The 26,613-nt window shown below is 55.0% G+C and overlaps 1 protein-coding gene across 2 annotated transcripts; it reads left to right on the top strand.

The window, feature by feature from the left end:
- Positions 1–11,184: 11,184 nt before the first annotated feature.
- On the top strand, positions 11,185–16,269 carry PTMA (prothymosin alpha). 2 transcript variants are annotated; one of them, XM_060151865.1, is made up of 5 exons: positions 11,185–11,418; positions 14,246–14,317; positions 14,574–14,667; positions 15,174–15,247; positions 15,525–16,269. In XM_060151865.1, the coding sequence occupies exons 1-5, from the start codon at positions 11,374–11,376 to the stop codon at positions 15,570–15,572; spliced, it is 333 nt and encodes a 110-aa protein (XP_060007848.1). In that variant the 5' UTR covers positions 11,185–11,373; the 3' UTR covers positions 15,573–16,269. The 2 variants fall into 2 exon arrangements, with proteins under 2 accessions (XP_060007848.1, XP_060007847.1); XM_060151864.1 differs by having other exon boundaries at positions 14,571–14,667.
- Positions 16,270–26,613: the final 10,344 nt, after the last annotated feature.

Genomic DNA, 26,613 nt, shown 5'->3' with positions numbered 1-26,613 from the left:
ATGACCACTGCCCAGTGTCCTGGAAGAGCTCAAATCCCCCTCCCCACATCCTGCAAGCAATTCCACTCTCTCCATCTGACCCCAACTCAGCTCCAGGCCCACGTGGGCACATCCAGGGCTTCACATGTTCAGCTGGACTCAAGGTTCTGAGCCTCAGACGGCAGCTGGGAATTGAATTTGAAGAGTGTCCCCTCTGCATTTCACTGAGAATTTGTGAGCCCCTTGGGGTCCTGGGCCTTCCCTAGGAAGCCAGTTCAGGGAGTGAGGGGGAGCCAGGTGGGGCGGTGGGTCTTCCCAGCCTGCCTTTGGGTTCTCTGAGGGACCAGCCCAGGCTCAGCCAGGGAGCATCCACGTTGAAAGTCCCAGGAAAGGGGCAGGAGGCCGTGGGCGGCTCCTGTTCTGGGCTCCCGCGGCTTGTTCCTGGCAGGGTTGGACCACACTTCCTTGGGCTGAATAGCATGCCAGCATTAGGAACATTCCCGTCACGAGAGAGCCAACTCTGAATTAGGTGGTGTAGGTGCCATAGAGGGGGCCATGGAGAGGGGAGGCTGATTTTTCCCTCATCCTTAAATAATGCAATGAATTTTGCCATTTCTTGGAAAGTCCCCCAAAAGACAAAAGAATGATAACAGGGAAATGGAGTGGGATGGAAGGGAAGTGTGAGGGAGGGGCAGAATCACCCAGCCACGTCGGGGCAGGTAGGGGATGCTGGGAAGGGCTGGAAGAGTTGGGGGCGGCCTCTTCAGGGGCCAGGGCAGGGGCCAAGGGAGGCCGGCGCTGGGCGGCCGGGGTGACGTGGAATGACCTGTCTCTACCCCACCAGCTCCCTCCGGGGGCCTCCATTTCCTTTTCTGTATAATGGGGCACCTACCTGGATCGGTGTGAGGATTGGTGTGAGGCTTAAAAGGTATAACCTGAGAGAAAGTGCTTTGCTATAAAGGGCTTCAGCTTGTTTAATTATCATGTTCATTAATTTAGGCCTTGGTTCTAAAGTTCGTAAAAATACCTAAAGGCCAACAGGAAAAAAAAAATCACTGAAGAAGTTGGGCTAAGGGAAAATAGGGTAAGAGTAAGAGCGGGTAGGGCTAGTTAGTCCCATCAGCCTCGGGGTGGGACCCAGAAGGGCCCTCAGGGTGGGTGCTGGGCTTCTGGCAGCCCAGACAGAGAAGGACATTGCTTAGTTGTAAGACACGGAGGATCTATAAAGAAAAACTGAAGCAAGTTATTCGGGAGAAGTCTTTTTTTTCTGGCCGTGCCCTCGGCGATGAATGCGAGGAGTCCTAACCATTGGACCACCAGGGAATTCCCCAGGAGAAGTCTTAGGAGGGTGTAATTGATCCCCATTTTACTGGTGAGAAAACTGAAGCTCATGGAGGTTAAATCGTGTCCAAGAACTCATGCTAAGACACAGAGGCAGGAGAGGAGGAACCCTGGTCTGATGGGCTCCTGCCCCCCACAAGAGGACAGCAGGCGGGACCTGGCGTTTGTGCTTCTAACCATCGGGCTACACTGCCCTGCTGAGGCCTGAGAGGAATTTGTCCCGTGGGTTGCTGTAAAAGGAACATTGTGCAATGTTGTGCTTCCACAGCCCAGAGCAAGGCCGTGGTCAATGGTAGCCTGGAGAAATGTTTAAGGCATTGTTGCCAATTGTCTACTGATGTCACGAAAAAGCTCAATGAAGCAGCCTGGGAGTACTTAGTTTTCAGCAGGCTAACTTTCCGGTGAGCTCTCAGCAGCAAACGGTTGCAAAACGCGGTTCCCCCCCCCCCGCCAGGATATCATATCCCACCAGAAAGAATCTTGCCTCAACCAGAAAGCACTCATCTGGGGAGGCTTCTCTGCTCCTTCTGCAATCTGAGGGGCATCTGCTGGGGGATAAGCGAGCGCCTCAGCTAGTGAAAATAAACGCCTTACCCATCGACAGAGGAAAGCCCAGGATCCTGTCCATGGTTCGAGGATGGCGGGGTGGGCACAGGCTGATAAGGATAGGATCGCCTATGACCAGTGACTTTTCCCTTTGAAAGCTGGGGCTGCACCTGTTTACATATATATATATATGTAATAGAGAGAGAGAGACAGACAGACAGACAGACAAAGACAGAGAGAGACAGAGAGAGAGAGACAGAGAGACAGAGACAGGGAGAGACAGAGAGAGACAGAGACAGAGACAGAGAGAGAGAGACAGAGACAGAGATAGAGAGAGAGAGAGAGAGACAAAGAGACAGAGACAGAGAGACAGAGACAGACAGAGACAGAGACAGAGACAGAGACACAGAGAGAGAGAGAGAGAGACAGACAGAGACAGAGACAGAGACAGAGAGAGACAGAGACAGAGAGAGAGAGAGAGGGCACTTGTATTCTTTATTTTTAAAATTTTTATTGGAGTCTAGTTGATTTACGATGTTGTGCTGTACGGCAAGGTGAATCAGTTATACATATACATGTATCCACTCTTTTAAAAATTCTTTTCCCATATATGCAGCTGGTTTTAAAGCCCAGCTCTGCCATGTACTTTGGGCAACACCCACCCACTTTGTGCCTCAGCTTCCTCTTTTGTGAGGTGGGGATAACGAGCCAGATAGGATTGAATGAGCTGCTGTGGGTCTAGAATTCAGAACAATGTCTGACCCAGACTTTGTTCAGTAAACAGGAGCTGCCTTTCTCACGTGGCCTCTCTACCGCTTACACCTCAGTGTGCCGGGGTTGCAGCTGTGTCACTTGCTCCGTCCCGGTGCGGCAGGTCTTCAGGGTTCTAGCCCAGTAGCCATGCCTTAAGGTGGAAGGGCCCATCTGGAATGTCTCTGCTTGGTTGAAGCAAGGCAGATTTCAGAAGTACCCTCTTCCCTCTGACCCTCCTGCCCCACGTTCTTGTTCGTGTGCCTGTGTGGCTTGTCTCCATGTTGGAGCTGCCCAGACTGTCTCGCCCCTGCTCTCTCCCTCACCTTTTAGCCCGACTTCAGGCTCTTGCCAAGCCCTACTTGCTCGCGGAAGCACCCCTGACCCCTCTGGTCTGCCCCGGCCTTTGGGTTTTTAGAGCTGGTGTCAGCCAGGGCCCGTCATTCATCGAGAAGGAGGGTGGGTGGCATGGAGCCCTGACAGCCAGGGCCGAGGGGGCTCTAGTCCTGGCCAGGGGCCACGCTGGTGGCAAATCGGGCTCCTGTTCTGGGTCCCAGGGTCTCCATCTATAAAACGAGGCTCTTTCCCATCCTCTCCATCTGCAGGGGCGTTTGCCGTAACTGTCTGAAGCGGGTTCAATTCTCCCGCTTAATTCTCGTTAACGCACAGGGCAGGCGTTAACGCCCAGGATCGGGGCTGGCTCAGTGGGTCGTCGGGCACAGTTCCATTTGATTCAGAGCAACTGAAGGGTCATTTCTTGAAGTATAGACAGATGTATAATGCACAGGGCCATGCCGAGCGAGGATACAACCAGACCTGCCCCTGTCACCCCAGCCTGCAGGGAGGGGAATGCTTACACAATACGCCCAGAAATCCCCTCTCGTTTCAGCCCAGATGATGCGAACAACGTGGGGAGGGTAAAGGGACTTGCTTAGAACGAGCGTCCATCAAGCCTAGGAATGGGTCCCCCAGCCCCTGGTGCGCCCCACTCCTACTGGTAGCCCCATGAGGAAGAGAGGTAGGACTGGGGAGAGGAATCATGGACAGTCCCCACCACTGCCAGGTGACGGCCTTCCACGAGGCTGAAAGCTTTACGTAATCAGAAGCTGGGGCTCTCAGCGAAGCTTTTCTTAAGGCTTGTCCTGCTCTGCTTTAGAGCTGTTTCATCTCATGCAGGCTCACTTGTTAACATTAATCATTAATTTCTAATTTCCCTTTTATCTGTTTCTACAGGTATTCAGAGCACATTTTACTTCCATCATGGAATGCTCCTTGTTTAATAGTGCTGGTGGCTTCTGAAGAACATTCTGGAATACATTTTATCATCCCGAAAATCTTAATTGAGGAAGCCTCCAACCTATCACATATGGCCCAAGAGGAGACTGATTACTACCAAGGTGATAAATACTTCAGGGGGTCTCAAAACCATGTGTTGGCCAAGGACTTTGCACCTCAGAGCACTGTGGCCCTGTGAACAAGCCAGGACGGGGTGGGGACCAACAGCCATGCTGTTGTCTCCCTGGGACCTGCGTCATATTCTACCCTCCACTTAGCGAGTGGGAAAACGGAGGCCTTACCAGCAGCCAGGTGGATGCAGAGATGTCTGGCCTATGCTTCTGAGGCAACACTCTTCAAGCACCTAAGTGGCGAGAGAGAGTGGCCTGCCCTGGAGAAAACTGCTAAGAGCCAGTAAACGGTACAGTTCCAGGCCTGGCCACGATGCAGCGTGTTGAGAACACACTGCAGCTGAGGAGGCCTGGGGAGCTCTCAGTTCAGGTGCGTGAGCTCTGGCTTTCCTCCCAGGCTTTAAATGCACGTGGGGCTTGCACTTCCCTAGAAAAGGTGCTGCCAACTTTCTTTCCCTTCCGTGGGGAGGTCTGAGTTCTGGGGTAATGGTTTGTCCTCTTTTGAGATTTTCCTATAGAATTGTCCAAGTGAGAGCCTCACTTTTTTTTTTTTTTTTTGTGGTACGCGGGCCTCTCACTGTTGTGGCCTCTCCCGTTGCGGAGCACAGGCTCCGGATGCGCAGGCTCAGCGGCCATGGCTCACGGGCCCAGCCGCTCCGTGGCATGTGGGATCTTCCTGGACCGGGGCACAAACCCGTGTCCCCTGTATCGGCAGGCGGACTCTCAACCACTGCGCCACCAGGGAAGCCCGAGCCTCACTTTTTGTCCCCTGTGAAATTCTCAGAAAACCTCTTGGAGGGGAGAACATTTTTTTAAAGGAGACTGAAATCTCCTCCCCCAGTTCTAGAGACCCTTGCTCCCACCTGGACCTGGAAACCAACAGATTCCTATGCTCACGACCATCACTGCACGTGGCATCTGCAAGCCCTCCTGGGAGGGTGCAGGAAGTCCTGGTCCCAGCGTCACCAGCTTGCTCTGTGGTCTTCCCTAAGCCCCTCAGTCCTTCTGCTCTACCATGTGCAAACCAAACGCTCCCAGCGCCACCCTGGCTTCTCCACGGTAGAGAAGCAGAATCCAAGCGGGAAGCTGTTTTGGGATTGAGGGCTACAGGACCCTTCTTCCTGACGGTGCGTCATAGGTTTCTTGAGAAATGCCATACTTACCAGTGTGTGAATAAGGACCCGACCAGGGTAATCAGTGTGTCCGGTGGTGCATCCAGGACTTTCCTAGTTGTAGCACTGAGAGTTCTGCCTCTCGGAGAGCTGGTCACCCTGTCTGTACCTCCCTTTGGTGTAAGACAGTGAGCAACTCCTGGCTGGCGGTGGGTCCTCCATCCCTCATACCTTCTCCTCCCAAACAAGACTCGGGGGGCTCCTCCGCCAGGGGTGAAGGAAAGGTGGAAAAGACCCATTTGAGTTTTTTTTTTTAATTTTAATTTTTTTTTTTCCGGCTGCGTTGGGTCTTCGCTGCTGCACGCAGGCTTTCTCTAGTTGTGGCGAGCGGGGGCTACTTTTCGTTGTCGTGCGCGGGCTTCTCATTGCGGTGGTTTCTCGTTGCGGAGCATGGGCTCGAGGCACGCAGGCTTCAGTAGTTGTGGCACGTGGGCTCGGTAGTTGTGACTCATGGGCTCTAGAGCGCAGGCTCAGTAGTGTGGCGCACGGCCTTAGTTGCTCTGCGGCATGTGGGATCTTCCCGGACCAGGGCTCGAACCCGTGTCGCCTGCACAGGCAGGTGAATTCTTAACCACTGCGCCACGAGGGAAGCCCCCCATTTGAGTTTAACAGAGAAGAGGAAAGAGGAAGGTTCAAGATGTCAAAGAGCCTGCCTCTCCCAACTTCAAGCTTAACTGGACTGGGATTTCTGGCCTGGCCTAGAGCACCTAGACCCTCAGCTGGGGCCCGCTCTTGGCTCCTGTCTTGCTGGGTTTCCATGCAGGGCTGGGTGGCAGGAAGGGAGAGGTGTGGAGACGCCTCGTAAAATGCCTCCTCGTGGTCACACTGAGTGTTGCCGCACAGGGTTGCCTCCTCGTACGTGTTTAACCTCTCTTCAGGCGCACTGCTCTCGCAGGCAATCCCAGGCAGGGCTACAGGGCATGCGCCCACACACGTGCTCCCCCAGCTGGTACCTTCACCTGCCACCGTGATGCTGGGCCCACGCACTCACAAACGGTACCCAGAGCTTAAGCAAAACACCCACTCGAGCTATGCAGATAGGCCCACACACGCTCGATAGATGCAGGGAAGAGGGACTGGGAAATGGCACAGGCCAGCAGAAGATTCCTGGAGACACCATGGCATGAGTGTGCTCAGGGGGCGGCAGTGGCACTGTACAGAGCACGCACACCTCCCCCTGCGTCCTTAGCACGCCTCCAACCAGGACTCCAATTTGCCATCAGTTTGGGAGCAGGCCCTGAACTTCAAGAGATGTTCCACCCTCTCCCTGCCAGGAAGGAGCCTTTGGGTGGCCAGACCTGTGTGGGTACCAGGGCCTTCTGGCCGAGCTCCCCAGGAGAACGGGCAGGCCCAGGCGTGCTGCACAAGAAAGCAGGCATGTGGGGGGTGCTCTTACACAATCCCCTCTGGGCTCAGCAGGGCGGGAGGGTTGCAAGGCCCCTGGAAGCTCCCCAGGCCCTGATGCCTGGGCAAGGAAACCACAGCCTGAAAGTCCTGGGTTTCTAAAGGCGGGATTTTTTTGAGGCCTGTTCCATTCAGGGTGCCTCTCAGACTCTGTCATTCCTCTGAGGCCAGAGGGGCTGCCAACATGTTGGGCACTGAATCATAGGCTTCCAGAAACTCAGCTAGGCTGGTGCCCTCATTTCCCACTGAGTATGGGAAGAATTTTCTGAAGACATTGTTCCTTTGTCCAGAGTCCTGCCGAAACTGTGAAACCAGCCCACTTAGGTACAGATGGCAGCTGGAAGATGGAATCCTGAGAACACTGACAGTTTTCCTGGATGTGCCAGACCCTATTTTAAGCGCTTTCTGGATATTAACTTGTTCAGTTCCCACCATGACTGTGGAAGGTAGCTACTATTTTTGTCACCTTCATTTTTTAGAGGTGAGGAGGTAACTCTCCCAAATTCACACAGCTAGCATGTGGCAGGGCTGGGATTTGAACCCAGGCAGCTTTAACAGCATTTATAGTCTTTCTGGTCTCTTGGGAATCAAAATTGTGAGATGAACAATTAGGAATATGTTGGAAATGGCTTAGGAGCAAGAATTGCAAACACATGTGCCTACAGGGTCAGGCAAGTGAAATAAACGTGTGCCTCAGGCCTGCAGAGGGAGGCCTGTTGTCCAACTGAGAGTGTGTAGGCAACCCAATCCAGAGGTGTCCCTAATGCAAATTCCCTAAAAACAAAACTTGCCTGGAGGCCATTTGGGTCCCCTGGCTTAGAGCAGCTCTAACCTAAGCCCAGTGCACTTCAGGCTGTAAACAGACCAGGGACAGGAAATGTGGGCTACCAGGGCATACCAGTTTGTCTTTGGGTGGGGGGGAGTTTGAAAGGCTACAGAAGCAGCAAAGGGCAGAGATGCATCCAGTAAGTGAAAGTGATAGGGGATAGGAAGAACACCCCATTCAGAAACAGCAAAGGAGGGGCGGGGTTGCGTGTCCCTGGAGGAATGAGGCTCTTGATTAGCCTAAATAACTCCTTCACTTATGAGCTGTCAAATACCACACTTCTATGGCAAGATGGAGGTCCAAGTACACTTTTTTTTTTTGGCTGCGTTGGGTCTTCATTGCTGTGCGTGGGCTTTCTCTAGTTGCGAGCGGGGGGGGGGTGCTACTCTTCGTTGCGGTGCGCAGGATTCTCATAGCAGTGGCTTCTCTTGTTGCGGAGTACGCTCGAGGCGCGCGGGCTTCAGTAGTTGTGGCACACGGACTCAGTAGTTACGGTTTGTGGGCTCTAGAGCGCAGGCTCAGTAGTTGTGGCGCACGGGCTTAGTTGCTCCGCGGCATGTGGGATCTTCCAGGACCAGGGATCGAACCTGTGTCCCCTGCATTGGCAGGTGGATTCTTAACCACTGCGCCACCAGGGAAGTCCTCCAAGGCCACTTCTGATCCATCGCTCATCTAACAACGCAGATTCCTCCATTCTAGGCTTTTAGCCTCAACTTAGTCACTGATTCACTTGGTTACTCCAGGCCCCTTGGTCTGCTTTCCTTTTTTCTTTCTTTTTTTTTTTTTTTTGGCCAGTCGCCTGGCATGAGGCATCTTAGTTCTCTGACCAGGGATCGAACCCGTGCCCCCTGCAGTGGAAGTGCAGAGTCTTAACCACTAGACTGCCAGGGAAGTACCCTCTTGGTCGGCTTTCTTGACTTGTTAAAAGGAGAGTGATATAATATTAGAGGCTGAACCTATAAATTTGCCGATTTTCAACTGGTTTTGACCTATAAAAAACATCAATTTCATATAATTCAACCCTATAATTGTCCTACCTACTTTGGAAGGTGTGGAGAATAAATGAAAATGCTTGAAGCATGAGCCAAAGGCTTACTGCCATGTACACACCAGGCAGTCAGTGCTCAGTGAAGGTAAATGCTGGTTCCAGAACCAGGTGGACATGAGCCTTCCTTACCCACTTCTAGCAAAGTTAGCTGCATAGGCACAGGGCCAGGCAAAGCAGTTTTTCGAGGGAAATTCACATTCATCCAGTTGGATCCACCCCCACCCCTGGCCCCCCATAATGGCCAGAACCCAGAAGAATCATGTCCAGTCTTCAGCCGTGGACACAGAGAAGACTGCCCGATGCCACTATCCAGACAGGGAAGAAGGCTCAATCGCTTAAATGCGGCACAGAACAAGCTCTCAATGCATCTGGGTTTTGTGGACCAAACAATCCCCTCCAGGGTAACCAGAGTTTAATGGTTGCGCCGCAGGTAAAAGGCGCTCTTCTACCCCATTTATGATACCGCACAATCCCTCCACGTCTCGGATAATGTGACACAAAGGAAGGGTCGCGGCTGCAGCAGCCAAGGAGAACCTTCCTCCTCTGGGGCGAAGGGCGGCCTCAGGTCCGCGTCGCAATGAAGGCAACTGATGGCGGGCGGGAGTGGACCGAACAAAAGGTTTGGACTCGTGGTCCTCACCATTGCGAGTCCCTTGGATTGGCGCGCGCCCGCCCTGGGGAAAATCCCACCTCCAGCCATTGGGGCGCCCTGGGGCAGGGCGGGGACCCGGAGGGCGCCCCCTCCGCCGCTGCGTAACCGGGACGGGATGGCGACCGCCAGGCAGCGGGAGGTGGCGCCGTGCCCCTGCCCTGACCAGCACCTGCCCCACGTTTCTCCCCGCCAAAGGACAGGGAGCCCGGGCTTCTCCCTCCCTAAAGGACAATTCGCTTGGGAAAGCCCCCACAGGCCAGCGGCCAGACTGGCAGATGTAAAGGAGATGCGGGCCTGAGGCGCGAGGGACAGGGGGAGTGGGAGGGGACCCAGATCCGGGTGGCCCTACGCGCCTGCTCGCGGCTGGGCAGCCGAGTCCGGGGCCTGGGGAGGCAGCCGGGAGAGTGCGGGGTGAGCTCAGTTAACGGGGTCTCGCGGTGGGAATGGGGCCACTTGGCCCCTGAGCTAAGAAAGCCAAGAAGGGCGACCCACTCAGCCTCTCCTCTCGCCCCCGACTTCAAGCACTGCAGGACTTGGCATCCGTCCCTCTTCCATAATCCCAGACTCCGGGTTTTCTCCATTCCCAAATCGGCGGCCCCAAGAGACAGACAGCGGAACCTGCCAATGGCAAGACGCAAAGCGTCAACTTTGTGTTCGCCCGCCACTCTCAGCCAGTGTGCACTCGCTTCTCCCGAGTCCCGCCTTCCGTGTCGGGCGCCCCCTTCTGGCAACACGGGGATGAACCCTATCTGTCGCCATCTTGTGTGTGGCACAGGTATTTTCCTGGACCGTCTTTCCACTTATTCTAATCTTTCCTCCCACACAGCTGGTTTCTTAGTTCGACAGCCAAATGCGACGGTGATAAGGAGAGTGTCGCCGACGGTTTTCAGATAGTCCGAGTGGGTTGGGTCGCCACGTCACGCCAGGCTTGCCGAGTCCAACGCCATCTTGAGTGTGGCGTCTTAATGGTTCCCTTCTTCGGGCTCCGCGTGTTCCCTAAATGGCGCCCCAAACTTCATGGAGCCCCCAAGGACTAGATCAACTGGTCTAAGGGACGATTATTTTCCCTCGAATAACCCCGCAAAGAATAAGTTCATGTGCCCTTGGCAGAGTCTTAAGCGGTGTGGGAGAGCGATAGACTCGAAGGCCGGGCCCTGGAAGGATCCCAGTAGCTGTCGCGACGGCAGTGACCGCTCGGGGCAGGCGCAAACCAGAAACCTAAAGTGCGGGGACCGTTGTGTGGTGCGACGCCCGCGGGCTGTCCTGTTCGAGGGCAGAGCCTACACAGGCTCTCGAGTCCCCTCGATGCACGAATCCCCGAGTGTGCGTGCTTGGCACGGAACCCACTCGTAGGCTGGCTTAGGCGGCAGACGCCGGGGCTGGGAGTGGACGACGGGGTCACCTCCCCAGACTCCGGGCGCCGGGAGCTGGGCAGAGGAGGTGGACTTGGTAGAAGACGGGGCGCCCCAAGTACGCGGGTCTTAGCCTCACGCCCTCATTGCTCGTCGTGGGGCTTCCGCCGACTTGCGCTGGGACAGCTCGTGGTGGGATGTGCCAAGGCGCGGGGGGTGGGCATACGGGCAATGTGCAGGGCACCGCCCGGAGCGAGCACAGCCCAGCACCCGGCCTTCCCCTCCCCCTCGCTGGCAGCCGTCGTGTGGGCCGGCAGCCTCCTCCTCTTTCCTCCCCCACTTCTTCCGAGCAAGCGCGGGGAGGGGTGAGGACCGGGGGCTGGGCGCGCAGCTTTGCCGCGCTTTGGCTTTCTGCGTCAGCAGCCCCAAGCAAAACAGCGGCGGGAGCGCGTGCCCCGAGCGCGAGCGCGCGCCCCTCCCCCACGGCGTTGGTGCCGATGAGACCCAGCAAACTCGGGCCTTGAATGACAGTACGGTCGGCGACTGCGCAGCGCGGGACGCACGAGGGCACTGCCGCTTTAAGCACGCTTGCCCATTGTTCGGAATCGAGCCAATGAGTGAGCGCCCGCTCCCTGCTGCAAGCCAATAGCATTCGGGCAAGGGAGGCCGAGCGCCGCCCACTAATCTATATTAAAGGTTCTGGCGCCGCGTGAGTTCTCCACTGGCTGCTCTGAAAAGCCATCTTTGCATTGTTCCTGTGTCCGGCTCCGCGCTCGCCGCAGCCACCTCCGCCGCGCGCCTCCTCCGCCGCCGCGGACTCCGGCAGCTTTATCGCCAGAGTCGTCGAATTCCCACTTTCTTTTCAATCCGTGCATCGGATCACCGGCGTGCCCCATCATGTCAGACGCGGCCGTGGACACCAGCTCCGAAATCACCACCAAGGTGAGGTTAGACGCCGCCCGCCCCTTTGGGGTTCGCGCGCCGCCACCACCGGAGCGGTGTTTGGCGCGCGGCACCTGGGTACCCCGAGCCCGCTGTTGCTCCCTTCTGCGGGGAGCCCGCCCGCCCCCAGCCTAGGCCCCCAGGCAGCCCACTCTTTGTGCTTGCGGGGGAGGGGGCGGGAAGCACCGCGGGCAAACGTGATGCCCGTCGGGGAGTGGGCCGGGGCCCCTCAGGGACCCGGAGGGGCTGGCGCGGAGGCTGAGAGGCTCGAGGGGAGGCTGCTCCACGGCTCTCGAAACTTGTTTGGGACTCGTCTGAGTGGCGGCGGGAGGATAGGGGCCGGGCTGGGGGTCGTCGGCCCGCGGGGCGCACGGAAATAACTTTGAAACTCCGGCGCGTTTGGAATCGGAAGTGCTGGGGGGGGCGCGTGTGCGGGCGCAGACCGGCTGCGGGAAGTGGCGGCTCCGCGGCGAGCGCCCGCCGGTGGCGCTGCTCTTTGTTCGGCGCCGGACCGCCGCGTTTCGCGCCTTGTAGTGGGTCCGAGGAGGCTTATCTGGACTAAGCTCTGATAAGGCGGAGTGGGGCGGCGGGCCGGCGGGCCGCGACGTCGGTTGACTCCGCGGAGGTGTGAAAGTCTTCTCCGCCCTGGGTGCCCTCGGGGAGGTGGGGGTGGTCGTCCGGGGTTGGGGGCAGTGTGCCGGGAGCAGCCGCCCAGCTTCAATAATTCTCCAGCAATACCGGGCTTGACTGAGGAGGAGGCGAGCCCACGCGCCGGAGGGGAGGAAACGGAAAGTGAAGGAGCGGCGCGCCGGGGCGATGATGGGCGCCCCCCGCGGCTGCCCGGGGGCACCGTATTTGCGGCTGCTCCGGAGGCTACGCGGGCGAACAAAAGCTGCGGCCGCGACTGGCTTGTTGCGGAGTCGAACCGGGCACCAGAGGCTGTTGGGGCCCGGTGCTGCGGGTTCACTGCCCTCGGTTTTGAGGCCCTGCGCGTTTGGCGCAGCTCCGCTCCTGCGCGCCGCATCGGTCCCGCTGCCTGCCCCGGGGAGTGTCTCCGCCCTCGGCGGGACCACGGTACTTTCAGGAGGGATCGCTTTTTTATCCTTCGGCCCTTGTCCGCGCCACTGTCGTGCCCCTGCAGGGACGGGCGCGAGTCACCTTGGCGTCTCCTTAACTCCTGTACCCCTGGCGTCACCTCTGGTTCTTTCCCAGGAGCGACTCCCCCGAAGGAGCGGAGATTGGGACCCGGATCTCCGCAGGGGCTCCCTCCGGCCCTCACTGGGCCCAGTCGGGGAACTAGTTCGGAGGGGAGGGTCAGCCCTACCCAACGCGGGCTTTCGTTTTCCTCTAAGGTGATTTCCCCTTAAGAGCAATATAGCCCCGTGGAGTGCGTCTCCGACGGCCTCGGGCTGTGGGACTGAAAAGGCCCCGCGGACTTCGGGGCAGCCTCCCGCGGGACTTTGCCCGCCAAATGCAGAGACTTAGATACCGCGCATCTAGGTCTGCGCGGGGAGGCGGCGGGGGCGTCTAGAAGCCGGGAAAGACAGGAGACCAACTGGTGCGCGCTCGGCGGTGCCAGTGCCGCCCGCGGGCGCCGGGTCTCCGGGGTCAGGGGCGCACTCGGCGGCTCCGGGCCACGTGCTCCGCGCGCGCGGTGCGTGCAGAGGCCCGCGCGCAAAGCCCGCCGGGCGGGGGTGCGCGCCTGCGCGCCGCGACCTCCCCGCCCCCACAGCTCCCCGGGGCTCCGGCCACCAGGGGGCGGGAGCGGGCGGCGCCGGGGTCCGCTGTGGACTGCACGGGGAGAAGCTGGAGGACGGGGCCGGCAGGTGCCTGGGGGCTGTTCGCAGGACGGCGGCTGAGCGCCTTCCGCTCGCGCGCCGTTCGACGTCTGTGATGGCGGCGGAGTCTGCCGCACTGAAAAAGTTAAGGGGTTTCGGAGTGTCCGCGGCGGCGCTGCCCTTTGGAACCCGGGCCGTGGCCGCCTTGCGAGGCGCGGTCCGACGGACACAGAGCTGACCCGCGGACGGGCGAGAGAGGCAGGGACGGAAATAGGGTGCTGCGGGCGGCGCGCCTCTGAGTGCCCAAAGGCCTCTCTCGGGCCCAGGAGGAGAGCGTCCCCTGAGACCGCGCCCATTTCCAGGCATCGGTCTGCCACCTCCTGGGACAGCTGTTGGGTATGGAGGGATTGGTGGGATTCCGGTTCCTTCAGATAAAAAAAAAAAAAACCGTGCGCTTGCCAGGTCCTGCGCTGCTGAGGGCTTGGAGCTCGAGCTCGGCTGCGGGGCTTCTGGCTGGTGAGGCTGCTGCCCCGGTTTTGCCGGTTAGCTCCCTCCCATCCCCTTCCCAGGCTAGTCCACCCACGGGAGTCCTCCCGCAGTGTCAGGGCCCTCCCCCCCATTGCCTTATTTATTTACGGCACATACCTGGTGTCTTCCAAGAAGGATTTGTGAGAGGCGGAGTTCCTTCTGGTTGGAAACAAGTACGTGATGAGTGTGAGTGAAGTGTTCCCAGGCTCGTTCGCCCGGCCAGACAGGTTTCGGGCTGTGGTGCCACATGGCTCCTTTCCTAAGGAGCATGAGTAAAGCCGCAGGGAGAACAGCCGTGGTGGGCCCTTTTTTTTAAAGTGTGTTTGTTTTTAAGGGTTGAGAAGTAGGACGAAATCCTGACCATAGACACTCGGTATCCTGTGCTCCGTCCACCTGTAACATTCAGTTTTTAGCTTTGGCCATCCAGATCAGCACCGCATCCTTCGTACTTGAAGATCTGGGCTCCTTTGGCAGCCCTGGGTTGCCCAAAAGACTGACTGGCTTCCTTTTCCGTTTTGAAGGACTTAAAAGAGAAGAAGGAAGTTGTGGAGGAGGCGGAGAATGGGAGAGAGGCACCTGCTAACGGAAATGCTGTGAGTGTCTACCTTGGACATGACCCCGTAGCAGCTCCTGGCTAAGATTCCTTACTTAGACTTTGGGCTTAATCCGGGGGCGGGGGGGGGGGCTGAGGCCTTGGACAGCTACGTGTCAGGATCTCTTGGTGGAGCTTCAGGGGGCGTGTCTTAGGTGGTCTGGTCTGTAGAAGCATTGGGCAGGGTCTGGAAGAAGGGATGGGGCAGAGTGATGTTCTGTCCTCATCTGTAAGCTGGTCTGTTTTCTGTCGAGGAGAACGAGGAAAATGGGGAGCAGGAGGCCGACAATGAGGTAGATGAAGAAGAGGAGGAAGGTGGGGAGGAAGAGGAGGAGGAGGAGGAAGGTGATGGTGAGTAGCTTTGTCTCTTTTTGGGGGGGTACCTTTTTCTGTCCTCTAGCAAGTGGGGAGGGATTGGGGGCTCCCCGCAGGGGGGCAGATCGAATGGACCACCTACGACGGGGCTTACACCCGCAGAGCTGGCATCTTTTTCCTTGCTTTAGGTTAGTGGTGTGGAGCTGTGCCCCAAACACCACGGTCACACTCCCACTGGAGAGTGCCGTCCACACACTGATCGGTTGGTCGGCTTCTCTGGCTTTTGCTTGCGCCTTCATTTCTCTGGAGACAAGATATCTGCGATGGGCAGTGTGGGTACCCTGACGGCCCAGTTTGTCAGGCAGCAGAGACGGATCAGGGGCACTCCATCCTGCCAACACTGTTACTGGGAGCTTGCCCAAGGAGCTGTAGTTTTGCTGTCCCCTCCCCGTTTCTGGCTGCCACTGCGTGGGAGAACACCAAGACCCTCCCTGGTTGGCTAAGGAAGGCAGAGTGCTTTACCTGGGCTTTATTCTCTCCAGGTGAGGAAGAGGATGGAGATGAAGATGAGGAGGCTGAGGCCGCTACAGGCAAACGGGCAGCTGAAGATGACGAGGTGGGTCTGGTCTGGCTTGACGCGGTGAGAGGGTTGGGATCTGAGGCACTAAAACTGGAGGGGCTGATGGGACTTGAGTAGTTGTAGTTGGTGTGGTGGGTGGTCCCGAGTGGTTCCCTTCTCATCTTGAGCAGGAACAGGAAGGAACATGGGCCCAGCCTCCCGGAGGCCTCTGGGGCTGCTTGTGCCTGTCTTGGCTCTGCCAGCAGGAGCTGAGGCAGTTGGTGGGTGGGCCCGGTGGGTTGAAAAGGGACCTTGACCATCTTTCCCTTCCCAGGATGACGATGTTGACACCAAGAAGCAGAAGACCGATGAGGATGACTAGACAGCAAAAAAGGAAAAGTTAAATTTAAAAGGCCACCGTGACCTATTCACCCTCCACTTCCCGTCTCAGAATCTAAACGTGGTCACCTTCGAGTAGAGAGTCCCGCCTGCCCGCCCGCCCACTGCAGGCAGTGCCACCGCAGATGACACGCGCTCTCCACCACCCAACCAAAACCACAACGCGAATTTGCAACAGGGGAGGGAAAAAGAACCAAAACTTCCAAGGCCCTGCTTTTTTTCTTAAAGTACTTTAAAAAGGAAAATTTGTTTGTATTTTTTATTTACATTTTATATTTTTGTACATATTGTTAGGGGGTCAGCCATTTTTAATGATCTCGGATGACCATACCAGCCTTCGGAGCGTTCTCTGTCCTACTTCTGACTTTACTTGTGGTGTGACCATGTTCATTATAATCTCAAAGGAGAAAAAAAACCTTGTAAAAAAAGCAAAAACAACAACAAAAAAACAATCTTATTCCGAGCATTCCAGTAACTTTTTTTGTGTATGTACTTAGCTGTACTATAAGTAGTTGGTTTGTATGAGATGGTTAAAAAGGCCAAAGATAAAAGGTTTCTTTTTTTTCCTTTTTTTGTCTATGAAGTTGCTGTTTATTTTTTTTGGCCTGTTTGATGTATGTGTGAAACAATGTTGTCCAACAATAAACCGGAATTTTATTTTGCTGAGTTGTTCTAACAAAGCTGTCTCAAGCTTGGTTTTTCTGTTTTGGTTTCTTCTGGTTTCTGTTTTTCTTCTTTTGGTTTCGGGGGCAAGGAGAAGAGGGGAGGATCTTGAGCTCTGGCCCAGCTGTCCTTCCTGGGGACAGTGGATTTGAAGACACCAGTCGGGGGGGCGGGGAGATGTGCCCCTTGGGCAGCAGGGTCTGGTGGGTGGCCATGCTAGTCTAAGACTGAGCTGCAGTTGGCTGGTGGGATGTGGTGGGACCGCTGGGGCTTTGGGCTGGAAGGGGAGCCACTTACCAGGTTAGTCCCCTCCTACTGATTTGTACTGGGAGCCTCTTCTCAGGACCCTGTTATTGGGTGCTGCCACGTTAACCCGGTTGCCCTGGCAGGAGGTGTATACATCTCCAGGCACTCTGGGGGAACGGGCTATGAGTGGGGCTGCCCTCTGTGGAACCAGGGGGTGGGGTGGGGTGGGGTGTGTGTGAGCCCAGGGCCAAAGATCCCAGAGATGCCACCTCCCAGTGTGGGCAGCTGGTAGCTGGTCCTTCACCTCAAAGGCCTTACTGGATTTTCCTGGCCACAGAATGGCTCCCCCTGGTGGTGACATGTGGTACCTTCTGGTCCCTTAGGATATAGTTCCAGGGCAATAATGCAGCCTTGCCCTCGTTTTCCAAACTCTGGCCTCCACGAGAAACAAATACCTTGGTGTCTGGTGGGGTGGGGCGGCAGGGGGCAGCACCCTACCTCTTAAACACAGAGGTGGTAGGTGAGCTGTTTTGATAGGTAAGCAGTGAGTCAGAGCAAACGAAGTGTGACCTCAAACTCAGGCCCTCAGGGAGAGAGGTGACTGTTCAGAGCACTCTAAGAAACTTCTGGGGCCCACAGATGAGCTTCATGGGCTGAAGCTCCCTGCAAGCACCCATGGTGTGTGGTATGCCTTCTCCAGGGGTCAGGGAGGGTTGAAACCGCAGGGTTGGAGCCTGGAATTTGATTTTAAGGTGGAGAGGCTGCAGGACCCACCTCGCCGGCTGGATGACACTAGCTGCCTCTTGTCCCTCCTGAATGCACTTTCCTCAGCCTGGAGTACCCGAGTCTGTCCTGCAGGGGGGCTGACTGGGCAGAGGATGGGGTAGGGACCCAGAAGCTGCACACTCTCCCTCCTCACCCCTGCCCTCTGACACTGGCCACGTGGCATTCCTTGCATAGCCTTGGGACCCCAGCGCCTCCTGATGGAAGAAGACTGTGGGGTATTTCATCTACACCCTTCTCCCTCCCTCCCTCCCTCCCTCCCTCTCAGGCCCCCACCACTTGCATTAAGGAGTCATCTGTCTTCAAGACAAGTTGGTGAGGGTGTGTGAATGGGGGGGAGCAAATGTTAATAACCAGGTATCAATTTACAACTCCTTAAGATGGGCTATTGATACGGGTGCTCTCGGCACAAGGACAAGAGGAACTGACAAAGCAGGGAGGGCTTCCCGGGGGAGGTGGCATTGACGCTGAGACTGGAAGGGTCAGGAGGATGAAAAAAAGATGCGTGTGGGGGTTGTTTTTTGTGGGGGAGGAGCAGTGCGTGGGCAGCCCTGATTCAGGAGACCACAGAGGGCACATGGGCAAAAGGCAGAGGCAGGGACAGGCAATCTGAGCCAGGTACGGAGGTAGGATTTGGGGAAGCATGGAGATTTTAAATAGGAAAACTCCCTGGGAAGCACTAAAGTGACATCTGCGGAGGTAGTGTTGGGGAGGGGACTGGATTAAGGGAAGATGCTGGGAGGGAGAGAACCAGGTCATCATGTGGGGTAAAGCGTCTAGACTCGGATGACATAATTGGATGTTGCACGCAGTTCCCACCAAGGATCCCAGGCTCAGGCCTGAGCCCTCTGGCATACCTGAAAGGGGCAGGAACTGAAGGTCTGGTGCCACGTGGTGGCCTCACTGTGTTTGAGGCTGTTGTGTGCACAGGTCTGGAGGGCGGGAGAGAGGCCTGGGCAGGCCAGAGTAACCAAGGCTGAGGTGTGAACACAGTGGGCCAGGGCGAGGGCATAGCCAGGAGAGACAAGCCTAGTCACACCAGGGAGCCCACCAAACTGGGCACAGTCCCTCCCAGTAAGTGACAGCTCCGACACCAGGGCCACCTCTCCCTCTGCCCGGCCTCCCTTACTCACCAGCCACATCAGCCTCCTTGTGCCCGTGGCAAGTTTGGTCCTCCCTCAGGGCCTTTGCACTTGCTCTTTCCGCCCCTGGAATGCCTGCTCCCAGACTTCTCACTACTTGCTCCGTGTTAGGCCTCAGTACTAACGTTATTTCCCCAGAGAGGCCTTCCCTAGTCCCCAGTTCTCCCTTGGCCGCACAGCAATTCTCATATAAGCAATGTGAGCTTGTATATTTACCTGTTTGTGTGCTTTTTGGCTGTCCGCCACTGAGGTCAGGGGCCACTTCTTACTCACCAAGTTTTCCTGCACATGGTAAGTATTCTGTCCATTCCATTCATTTGTTCATTCATCCCCCCACTCACTTATTTACCAAATGCTCTGTCTGTGCCAGGCGCTGTTCTAGGCTCCAGAGATCCGGAGAGGAGCAGGAAAGCCAGAGCAGGACACCTCCTGGTGGTGGGATGGCATTCCACACCTCATCTCTCCCACACTTGTGGTTTCTGCCAGGCACCCGTGTTCTGGGAGGGCCTCGCCCTTCACAGGAGCTGGAGCCTGTGGAGTGTGGAGTGAGGATGCAGTGTGGAGGCCCCAGGCTGCACATGTTCCCTTGAGCTATCCCCTAACTGCTGAGTCAAGGCCTGACCAAGGCTTTGGGACCAGGGACCCTCTGACCCTGTGTGCCCATCCCACGTGCCCTGCCAGGCTGGGCTGCTGGCCCCTCGAGGCAAGACCAGATGTTCCTTGTCCTGCTGCCCAGGGCGGCTCGTCCTGAGGATGTTCCCCAAGCCCTAGAGGGGGCCTAGAGGCGGTCTCCAAGGCAGGGGAAGGGGTCTAGGAAGACCACATAACAGATGACATATGGAGCTGGGATCAGGTGTAACCCAGTTTGGAACTATAATCCCCAAACCCCCCAGAAAGGAGGACAGAAGCTTAGTTAGCCCTGTCCAGACACAGACATGCAGCCATGTTCGTATGGAGCAAGTAACTGAACTCTGTTGGGCCTCTATCATCTCCTCCTCTTCAGGAAGGGAATAGCATGAGGCATGTGCCATGGCCCAGAGCTGCCTTTCTGAGGGTCTCACGTCTGCGCTGAGCTCCCGGGAAAGCTCCCCTTTCCCATCTGCACTGCCTCATACCTCCAAAGGTTTGGTCTGGAACAGCCCTTGTTGCCTTCAGCAGAACCCACTTTTCTCTAGTCCGGAGCTTAGTACACAATTTATCACTACCTGGGACCCTCAGGGCCCAGGGTCACCTTGATCCTACTCCTAACGTCCCCTCCAAGGGCAAAGACAGGGCACCCAAGGAGCCCAAGTTGGAAGATTTGTGAGGAACAGGCGCCCTCTGGTGGGCATAGGGAACTGCATGCGGCTCCCCCGCGTTCTGCTCAGTCCAGGAAAGAGCCCTTCAGTGGCCCCTGGACCTAGGAAACGCAGCCACAGCAACTCCCAGCCCCCAGCAACATGCTCTTCCTCCCTCTCTGTTGCTGGCACCTCAGTCAGACATGAAAGTCGGTGCTCATTTCCGAAGCCTTCCCTCTGGGCCGCTGATGGCCCGTCTCAGGGGTCTGGTCCTTCTTTTCCTGGAGGGGAGACCCCAGGCCTCCCCAGACAGAGCCAGAGCTGAGGCCAGGGTTGGCTCCTGTGGAGCCATGGACCTTCCCTGGGTTCTGGACCCCTGGGCTCCCTCTTGTTTAGTTCTGTTCAAAGGCTTCGTGTGCAGAACGCCCGCCTTGGGCAGGCCCAGCTCTTGGCTGTCTCTGGGCCCTATGGTAGGACGGCTCACAGTGGCTGCTGCCCTGAGTGCAGCCTTAGTTAGGGCCTTCAGCTGCTTGGAATTGGGGGTGGGGGTCGGGGCTTCCCAGCTGCACTCCCTGGAACTCTGAGCTGCCTGCCAGTCTGCCCCAGACCTGAGTGTCAGCATCTGGGGTCACCTCTCCACAGCTCCACTGCTGGCCCAGGGGTCCAAAGCCCTCCTAGATCCAGTCCTACCAGGGCCCTGATGTCCAGCCTCCGCTGTGGCTTCCTGTGTCCCGGATGCAGGCCAGCCCTGCCCTGCCTCAGGCCCCTGGCCACCCTGTGTTTCCCTCCTGGTGGGAGCTGCTTCAGGAGGATGAAAAGCCCGGTAACAGCTTTACTTGGGGCAGTCCAGTTCTGCAGTGTGGCTGCTTGTCCCTCCCAACCTCAAGCCTTTGAAAGCAAGGGCAGGGCTGTCCTCAGGTACCTCCTCTCCAGAGACCTCAGCCTGGGTCTGATCTGAGCTCAGAGAGATGATGAAAGCTCAAATTACGAAATGCGGCTGAAACATTCTAAGGCTGCCTGGGACATTGACCTTATATACTGGGTGAATGATGTGTGCATTATTTATGGAGAGGGCCTAGCAGCCAGTGGCTGGTGTGGATTCCATGAAGTCCTGGGCATAGCCAAGAACCCAGCTTGGAAGGGTGTATGCCCTCATGAGCTCTCCATCAAGCCTGCTGCCCATGGCAACAAGAAGTGCCAGGTGGTCATTTGAGACAAGCTCATTTCACAGGCACCCATGCTGGGGCCCAGCTGTGAGGCTCTCGGCAGGGAGCAGATCCCTTGCAGGAAGCAGATGCTGGTGAGAATTCCAGAAGGTACTCGGGACATCTGTTGTTTTTGCCACCAGCAGCCTTCACCCTTCTCTTGGCAATAATTTCCTGAAACTGTCCAGTTTGCCTCCTGGAGAATTTCCTCTCCCCCAATCATAATCATGCCCCACGGGCAGGATGTGACTCAGTCCTGGCCAAACAGTACCTGAAGCCTTCCCACCCCCCAATGCCTACTGATTGGCTCAGAGCTGGCACACGACCCAAGTTGATCCAATCAGAGTGAGCCCTGAGATCTTTGAGTTGCTGGGAAGGGAAAAAACTCGGGCCTGAGCCTTGAACTTAGGCAGCTGAGTGAGAAGCTGAGGCTGCAGCCCACACACATAGGAGCAGAATTGAGCCAAGAGGAAGAGGAACCCTAAGTTCTGATGACATCGCTTGAGCCCGAGTCCAGCAATGCCTGAAGCTAGAACAATCTCTGGACTTTTTAATTATACAAGTCAGTAAATTTCTTCCCAGCTTGGGCTGGTTCAGGGTGGGTTTTTTGCGGTCTCTGAGTCATACTAGGAAACAGGAGAATACAGGGCTCCAGGTTCCAGTCTCCAAGGCCAAACAGGCCTCCATGAACAAAGACAGCTTGAAGAGGGAGGAGCACATATGTGTGGGGGATCGCTTCTCTGGTGTGGTTTCCAGGTTGAGAGGGAACAGAGGGAGGTGAATCAGCCTCAGAAGAGGCTATGATGCTAGCTGTCCATCTCTCAGCAGGACTGCAGAGTACTGCTCCACTCATTCCCAGCCAGGGGGGAAGGGAGGGCCCAGGGTCATCTGAGCTGCCCCTCTTGCATCACCAGCCTGGAGCGCCCCCTTCCCTCATCTCTAACCCCAGTACTCTCTGGTCCTCTGATCTCCCGGGGACTCATTGAACTTCCAGTGTTCCCAGCTGTGCCTCATAGCCAAACAGTCTCATTTAACTAACTCAATTGCTCTGGGAGGCTCCTGGATAAGAGGTGAGACCCGTCATCTTTATGCAGCCTGGTGCCTCCCAACTGTCTCTCTGCCCCAAGTTGTGCCTGAGAGGTGAGATCCCCTGTTTGGAAAAGTGCTGGGCTAAACAGTGTTAAAAAGTGTCTTCTGGGCTTCCCTGGTGGCGCAGTGGTTGAGAGTCCGCCTGCTGATGCAGGGGACACGGGATCGTGCCCGGGTCTGGGAGGATCCCACGTGCCGCGTAGCGGCTGGGCCCGTGAGCCATGGCCGCTGAGCCTGCGCGTCCGGAGCCTGTGCTCCACAACGGGAGGGGCCACAGCAGTGAGAGGCCCGCGTACCGCAAAAAAAAAAAAAAAAAAAAAAGTGTCTTCTTTCCACGGAACTCACTGGGTTTTTAATATACCAAGGAGTTGCCAAGAATAAGGTTTAGCATGCAGCTCATCCCAAGTTTTTTTGACCTGGAATTTTTTCACAGAAAGCCTATTAACATATTGAAGGACAGTCATGTCTAGAAAAAACTGATCTTGCACAAGGACCATCACCAGGGCTCAGGGAATATTTGCTGAACTAAGCAGACTTTGGGAAAGGATTCTTGGGAAGCGGTTCCACAGCCTGGCTCTTAGAGGCCTGCATGAGCCTCACGCAGGCTCCTTCAGCTGCAGGTGGTCAGGTGGTTGGAGGCCCTGTGCTCATGGCAGTGCCCTTTGTCAACACAGCCCAGGAGGTGACTGGTATCAGTAGGTTGAGGGACAGCAAAGGGTGGAAACTGATACAAACCTTTCTAGAAAGCATTTGACCCTATATATCAAGATTCACAAAATATGTACGTACTTTTCTGACATAGAAATTCAGCTTCAATGCCATTCTGTATCCTAGGAAAACTTCTACCCCTTCTCACATAGTTATTCTCTGGGTCCTTTTTGCCAGTTTCCCTCCAATGTCCCAAGTCTGACTCTTGTGGTTTCCACTGGAGCCCGGGGCCATGACCTGCTGGATAGCGATGCTGGGCAGTCACCTAGCCTTGAAGGGGCTGAGGAAGGGTGGGTTCCAGTCGCAGGAGGAAGTGACAGTGGTTTCTACAATTCTGACCCCTCTGTCAACATTGTCCCTGGTGAGCTGCTCTACTAGTCAGCCTCGCGGTGAGCATGTCTCCCCAGGAGCTCATTCCTTTCCTTGGAGACAGTGTGGTCTGAATCCATTTTTTTTTTTTCTTTGCGGTACGCGGGCCTCTCACTGTTGTGGCCTCGCCCGTTGTGGAGCACAGGCTCCGGACGCGCAGGTTCAGCGGCCATGGCTCACGGGCCCAGCCGCTCCGCGGCATGTGGGATCTTCCCGGATCAGGGCACGAACCCGTGTCCCCTGCATCGGCAGGCAGACTCTCAACCACTGCGCCACCAGGGAAGCCCATGCAGTGGCTTCTCTTGTTGCAGAGCACGGGCCTTAGAGTGAGCGGGCTTCAGTAGTTGTGGCACGTGGGCTTTAGCAGTTGTGGCTCGTGGGCTCTAGAGCGCAGACTCAGTAGTTGTGGCGCACGGGCTTAGTTGCTCTGCGGCATGTGGGATCTTCCTGGACCAGGGATCGAATCCATGTCCCCTGCATTGGCAGGAGGATTCTTAACCACTGAGCCACCAGGGAAGTCCCTTGACTTCTGAATGGTAGTCTCTTGTTATGCAATGACATTTTTCAGTGGGCACTCCCAGTGGCTACTTGACTGCCTGGGAGGCAGAGGAGGTGTTTGTGGACAGAGGCAAGGTTTTCCTCTGCAAATGACTGTGTGCCTCCTTCAAAACGCCACCAGATCCACAACTGAGCTCCCAGAATTCTGTGCCATAATGATATCATTTGAGCCTGGAAATGCTTGAGGATCACTATGGTCATAAAATCATTTCAATATCATAAAACGTCTACTTTTAAGTAAATGTGAACCCTCCAAGAAAAACCTTAGCCTAATTCTACCAGATGCATTATAGATCGTTGCTGAATACAAGCCAATTAAAAGAGTAATAATCAGTAGACAATCTGCCAGAAGAGATAATGTGGATTACAATTCTGGCCAAGGGTTGGGCCCCAAGTAACCAATACGTATGACCAACAATGTACCATGAAAGAAAACCAATGACTATTATCAGCTTCTGTAATAACACAAAACAGTGAAATGAAATTCCAGTTCTGTAAATAGGTAGACCACTCCAGTTCTGTAAATAGGTAGACCACTCCAGTTCTGTAAATAGGTAGACCAATCATGTACGGCTCGATTATACAGGGGTGTCCTGTGCACCATTCAGAGAGCGTTCTGTATAGCTCAAAATACACACTTTAGCCAACACAAAAGTAATCATGATAATATATATGAAACATTCAAGTGACAATAATCTTGCTTATCCTCTTGTAATTGAGAGGAGTTATTTGGGGGATGATTTGAATAAACCAGGTCACTTATGAAGTCATTCTAAGAAATTTGAGTAAATGCCTTTTTTTTTTTTTAACTTTGAATACATTTCCTTCAATAAGTGCAACAATTTAAAAGCATTCCATGGTGGGGAACTTCCATGGTGGGGGACTTCCCTGGTGGCACAGTGGTTAAGAATCTGCCTGCCAATGAAGGGGACACGGGTTTGATCTCTGGTCCAGGAAGATCCCACACACCGCGGAGCAACTAAGCCCATGCACCACAACAACTGAAGCCTGTGTGCCTAGAGCCCGAGCTCCACAACAAGAGAAACCACCACAATGAGAAGCACGCGCATCACAATGAAGAGTAGCCTCTGCTCGCCGCAACTAGAGAAAGCCTGTGTGCAGCAACGAAAACCTGACACAGCCAAAAATAAATAAAATAAAATAAATTAATTAAAAAAAAATAAAAACATTCCATGGGGGACTTCCCTGGTGGTCCAGTGGTTAAGACTCTGTGCTCCCAATGCAGGGGGCCTGGGTTCAATCCCTGGTTGGGAACTAAGATCCCGCATGCCACACCGAGTAGCCAAAATAAATAAATTAAAAAAAAAAAAAAGCATTCCATGGAAGCAAAGGCTGTCTCAGAGTTCAGAGCTGGGTGGTCAATATGCATTTGATGCTACTGCTGCCAGTGATGTTTGTGTGCGGGTGGTTTCTTTTCTTTTTTTAAAAAAAAATTTATTTATTTAATTCATTTGGATGTGCTGGGTCTTAGTTGCGGCATGTGTGATCTTCATTGCCGCATGCGGGATCTAGTTCCCTGACCAGGGATTGAACCCAGGCCCCCGAGGTTGGGAGCACAGAAAACCACTGGGAAACCAGGGAAGTCCCTGCATGTGTGTTTCTAATCCTCTGAAAGGCATAATTTTAAACTAAGGGCTTTATCAGAGATCCCCGAACGCTCTCTGTTTACAGTAATCTTTGTGTCTCAGCAATTTTTTTCACGGTGCAACTAGGTCAAAACAAATAACTAACAATTCTACTTAAGTAGTTAGGTCCAAACAACTTATTAAGTATTTATGTCCTAACTTAGTAGCTGTTGTATTATTTTGGAAAAAGAAAAGCCACATAGATTGAGAGAAAAAAATATTTTTATTTCATTTATCATCACAGTGACTTACTAATGGAGTGTGTGTGCCTGTTGGGCACTGCACAGCTTCTCAAACCTGGAATCAGATTGGACACCACTCCCCTCATTTCCTGTTCACGTTGATTTGAGCAGTGTATGACAGATGTCCCGTATCACTGCATGTTCTTAAAAAACTAAACGATCCTACGGCAGCCCTGTGAACTTGCTGCAGTGCCCGGGGTGCCTCGGTGTATATGGTTTGGGAACCAAGTATATTTACCAGATTTCTGCTTCTCAGTCCACTGCATTGCATCCCTCAGTTTATTCAAAGCTATAGTTGAAGCTGCTCAGTTTCAGACCAAACAAAAGCACCAAAAAGAACTGCTAAGCCATTTAATGTTTTCACTTTGAGGACCATTTTAACAGTGCATTTTGAATGCTGCAAAACAATTACCAGGTCACTAGCAAGAAATTCTAAAAATAAACTCGACAATACCCAGGAATTGGTGAGCAGATGCACATCCTGGGGCTCTCTGGTTGTGATGTGAAGGATAAATCACAAGGGGAGGCCATGCCATCAGCTAGACTCGCCCCAGATGGATATAGGAACTGCGGCCGGGGTGGTAGGGATGGAAGACACTATAGGGGAGATGGTTATGAAGCTAAGTGAATAGGCCTCCGTCTACTGGATTGCTGGGCAGCCAACCCTCCCCACTAACCTCTAGGAAGTTCTCATCTTTCCCCCACACCTGGGCAGATGTTTCTATCCAGCCTTTCCCCCCAGGCCTGATGGGTGGAGGAAAGCGAGGACATCAGCACTGGGCCTCTTTGCCCTGCTTCCTCCTCTCCATCCTTCGCAGGGTGGAAGGGGAGGCTGTCACTCCTCCCACAAGGCAGGGCCTTCCCTGTCATACCCTGAGTCCTTTGTAGTATCAAGTGTGGCACATCTGGTTCTTACTTTGTTGATGATAGGTTAAGGGATTTAAAAAATCTTTTCCTTTGAGTAAATCCTGGCTTTCCAGACTGTTGACTTGCTGGGGACTCGTCAATCCTGTTTTGGGGTCAAAAGCTGAATGCTGACTTCTTTCTGTTTCTTCACCTCCTCATTTCAGACATGCTGCCCTTGCACTGTCCTGTT

The sequence above is a fragment of the Lagenorhynchus albirostris genome, chromosome 6 (genome assembly GCF_949774975.1).
Source record: "Lagenorhynchus albirostris chromosome 6, mLagAlb1.1, whole genome shotgun sequence".
Classification (NCBI taxonomy): Eukaryota; Metazoa; Chordata; class Mammalia; order Artiodactyla; family Delphinidae; genus Lagenorhynchus; species Lagenorhynchus albirostris.
The sequence above is the reverse complement of the archived record's forward strand: the minus strand, read 5'-3'. Positions and strand labels throughout refer to the sequence as shown.

Excerpts from the sequence above, each read along its gene's own strand:
- PTMA (XM_060151864.1), top strand. The coding sequence starts at position 11,374 with ATGTCAGACGCGGCCGTGGACACCAGCTCCGAAATCACCACCAAG. Across the intron at positions 11,419-14,245 it reads GCTCCGAAATCACCACCAAG|GACTTAAAAGAGAAGAAGGA; the intron begins GTGAGGTTAGAC and ends TCCGTTTTGAAG. Across the intron at positions 14,668-15,173 it reads GGAGGAGGAGGAAGGTGATG|GTGAGGAAGAGGATGGAGAT; the intron begins GTGAGTAGCTTT and ends TATTCTCTCCAG.